Source organism: Schistocerca serialis, chromosome 6 (assembly GCF_023864345.2).
Source record: "Schistocerca serialis cubense isolate TAMUIC-IGC-003099 chromosome 6, iqSchSeri2.2, whole genome shotgun sequence".
NCBI classification, from domain to species: domain Eukaryota; kingdom Metazoa; phylum Arthropoda; class Insecta; order Orthoptera; family Acrididae; genus Schistocerca; species Schistocerca serialis.
The window spans coordinates 466,731,981-466,735,590 of record NC_064643.1 but is presented as its reverse complement, the minus strand read 5'-3'; the positions used below and the strand labels follow the sequence as shown (position 1 = coordinate 466,735,590).

General features: G+C 40.6%; 1 protein-coding gene across 1 annotated transcript; it reads right to left on the bottom strand.

Moving 5' to 3' along the window:
• Nucleotides 1–2,951: 2,951 nt before the first annotated feature.
• On the bottom strand, nucleotides 2,952–3,386 carry LOC126484922 (uncharacterized). Its single transcript, XM_050108523.1, has one exon. It carries the CDS (start codon nucleotides 3,384–3,386, stop codon nucleotides 2,952–2,954), a length of 435 nt encoding a protein of 144 aa, XP_049964480.1.
• Between the last annotated feature and the right edge of the window lie 224 nt (nucleotides 3,387–3,610).

Genomic DNA, 3,610 nt, shown 5'->3' with positions numbered 1-3,610 from the left:
GTTCGGGTTGGCGAGGGCTTGCTGCTGTGCCCACTGACAGAACTGTACACGATTCAGGAAATCATTGCCGTGAAATTCTTGATGCAGGTGTACATGGTAAGGATGGAACTGGTGACTTGTAAGAATACGATGTACACTGGTCTTAGGAATGCCAATCTCGTGTTCAATCTGTCGTGTGCTCACATGTGGATTCATAGCAACGGAAGCGAGAACAGTAACTTCGGCAGCTTCGTCTGTGCGAGTGCTACGACGATCGCGTTGTCCTGGGTTGAAACTTCCCATTTCCTGAAGCGTCGCAACGAGACGAGAAAACATCCGTCGGGAAGGTGGGTTCTTGTCAGGATATCGCTCTCTGTACAGCTCCGCATTTCACCTATCATCATCCTCATCAACAACTAAAGAAACGTTATGTCAGTGCAGTTTGTATTCCTACTCTACACAACAGTATATAAAAGGACTAAAGGATTAAAAGTATGCTTACATAAGAAAACAGTATTGCAATTACTTTTCAGCTAACTTACATTTCCCATAGAAGAGTAGCACTTCTACCTTCTCTTCGTTGGCACACATTCTACTCATATAATCCTTCAACTGACGATGGTTGACGGAATGACGAGTATGCATTCTACTTTTGTTTGCATTTGACCTCTGACAATGTCAGCACATTGATGTGTTCCATTACCCCAGGTACCTGCACTAAGCGCTGTGAGCGCTTATGTTATTAATAACGTTGTGTTTCAGTGAATGGCACACTTTGATACATTTTGGAATAGGTATTTAGGAGAGGAAATGAATTACTGAATAAAAAATTCTGGGTGCCATTTAAAAAAGTCATACCGCTGTTCATAACTTTGTAAAAAACAAAGCTAAAACGAAGGTAATCGTGCTGACTGGTGTTCCCTTGACGGTTAAAGAACATTTGCTTGAAACATTTTGTAATTTACATCTGGACAAACAGTTATTTAGGGTGGTCGAGATAAATGGGACACCCTTTATATAAAGGTCAGTATTCTTCATTAACAAACACCATGCACCAATTTTCTTCTTCCAAAGCTTGAACACTTTCCAGTTTTCTGGTGGACGGTCGCTGCAGACATCACTTGCAGAACACTGCACCATACTTTATTTGGAAGATTTCCTATTTTGTTTTAAGCATTCTTGTTGCACCTTGAGTGTTTCCTTAATAACCAATATCTCTTTCCTAGGTGAGCTTGTCAAAACTTACACTTTTCTTTCTGTGATTTTTCCTTGTTTCGCGCATGGTCTTTCTTTGTATAGTGGTTTGAAATCATAACTCATCTGCACTACTTTGGCTCGATAGGAGTATCATTTGCTGAAGGTTTTTGTTCTTCATTTTGATCTACCTAATGTTCATCAGGAGATTCATTCTCAGTTTCTGTGGATTGGCCGTTAGATACTCTAGCCTAAGCGGGAGCATTTTGAATTTCAGCATGATCAGTTATCAGAGCACCATTTCTGGATTTTGTTGTAGCAGAGTCAAGTTCATTCTTTTGCGGGGATAATAAAGCTCAGTCTCACATTTTCTGAACCCATTACGCAGTATTTAAACGGTTTATTAAAAAAAAATTAATTTTGTCACTGGGTTAAGACAGATCCGGTCAAGGTACCTCTCTGTGGAGCACCGGGATTCCGCTGTTTGCTCTGCGAGCGGGAGCGTGGAGCACTTAACTGTTCGCTTAACAGCGACAGCCAAGCGGCGCTGCTCAAAGCTTGCTTAATCCCCTTTTGTGGATGACTGTGGTTTTGTAAATAGAAGACACCATAAGAACTTGTTCAGTCACAAGTAAATCAATACTCTGGTGGGCAACTGGGGATATGCGTACTAAAGGAACCGGAGAAAGGAACCACAATCCTCATTAAATGTGTTCAGCATTTAATAAAGACGCTTATTACAATAGCCTTAAGGCCAAAAATATTTTCTAATTCAAGGAAACATTGACAGTAAATAAAGAAGGACAACATAAATGTAAATGCTTACTAAATACGAAAGTTAAGGAGTGATGGCAAACTGGAAGGCAATAATAGGAAACTGAATAACAAACAAATATACGAAATTAATCCACCTCTGTTTTCTGTTACTACTTTCTACATTTGTTTATTTTTCCCTCAAAACACATTTCAGATGATAATCTGATGTGGAGCATCTCAGTGGTGTTTTACACAGTTTTAGTAGAGAAAAGAACTGCTCACAACTGCACTTTGATTCGAACAGACTAAGGGCACGTGCTGCATATCTATGAAGTTTCTGGTGACGCCTCTGTGACAAATGTTTGTAAAAGTCGTTTAAAGTCTTTCTGCTCTGATATCTTTCTTCCAGTTCTGAATCGCACTGAAGATCTGTGATATTCATATGGAGAGAATGGCTTGCAGAATCGACATCCATGGAGAAGGGTGTAGTAAAAATTTCTAAATCTGTTTCCAAGCGCGAAATATTAGTAAATCTTGTTTCAAATACAGTACGCCGTTTTCTTAAAAGAGCTGTATATCCTTCAAAATCCGCAGCAACGGCATAGCTGTTAATTCTGACAGTTTCGGTAAGTAAGAGACGTTTGTAGTCTACAGTTTCCTTTCCCAGAGCGACAGTTTCATCTTGAACGCCCTTATTTTGACACAGAAATGGATGATGGGATTCCCTTAAAGCACACCAGTGGTACCCTACACACTTTCTCCCTTCATTCCCATGAATAACGTTATTTCTTGGCGCATTTCCATGAAGCGCTCCAGAACTTTAACACAGCTGAGCCAGCGAACCTCAAGTTATAAAGTAAATCTCCATACTGATAACCGACATCGTCCAGAAACGCTCTGAACAAGCAATGACTGCATCCTTTAGCTCGAATACAATTATGAATTTTCACCCTATTCAGATTTACGCTTTTGGAACACAAATGTCGTTGGTGATCAGGCAATGTGTGGGTATAACCAAGACATCATGATTCTTCATTTTTCTCTGGACACTCCATACTGGTTTCGCCAGTCATAGCTGGAGCACCGTTTGTTGCTACGTGTGTTAGTAATATCCGCGGCAGACCATACTTCTCCGTAACTGCTTCAAGGGGATGGAACTTGCCTTGACCTTTTGTTGTATTCTTCAATGGTATGAGACCTAACATCTCCTCGCAAACTTCCAGCATTTTGTTTACAGTCCTAATGAAAGTTACCAACCATGCTCTGTCTGACAAGTCAGGAGAGTCCTCCAAAGACGAAGAAAATGCAACACTGTCTTTAATATTCGTTGTCAGCTGAGCCTCAAAATCTTCAACTAATTCTTGAATTCGGCGCTTTTCATGGCTCGAGATAGTGCCAAGTACTGTAGCTGCGGAACCTGTTGTGGACACAGCTCTTCCGCCGCTGTTGCAAGGCATTCCTTAACAAAAGTCACCTTCAGCAAGTGACTTCAAGTGCACAGCTATCTGATGTGAAAGTCGGTAGCTAATTCTCATAGAAGAGTCTCTTCCAGAATGATCAGCGTCCTCTAAATAATATGATATATTTTTATCGCACGAGCTCACAAAACTGACATGGTAAAAAAAAATGTTCAAATGTGTGTGAAATCTTATGGGACTTAACTGCTAGGGTCATCAGTCCC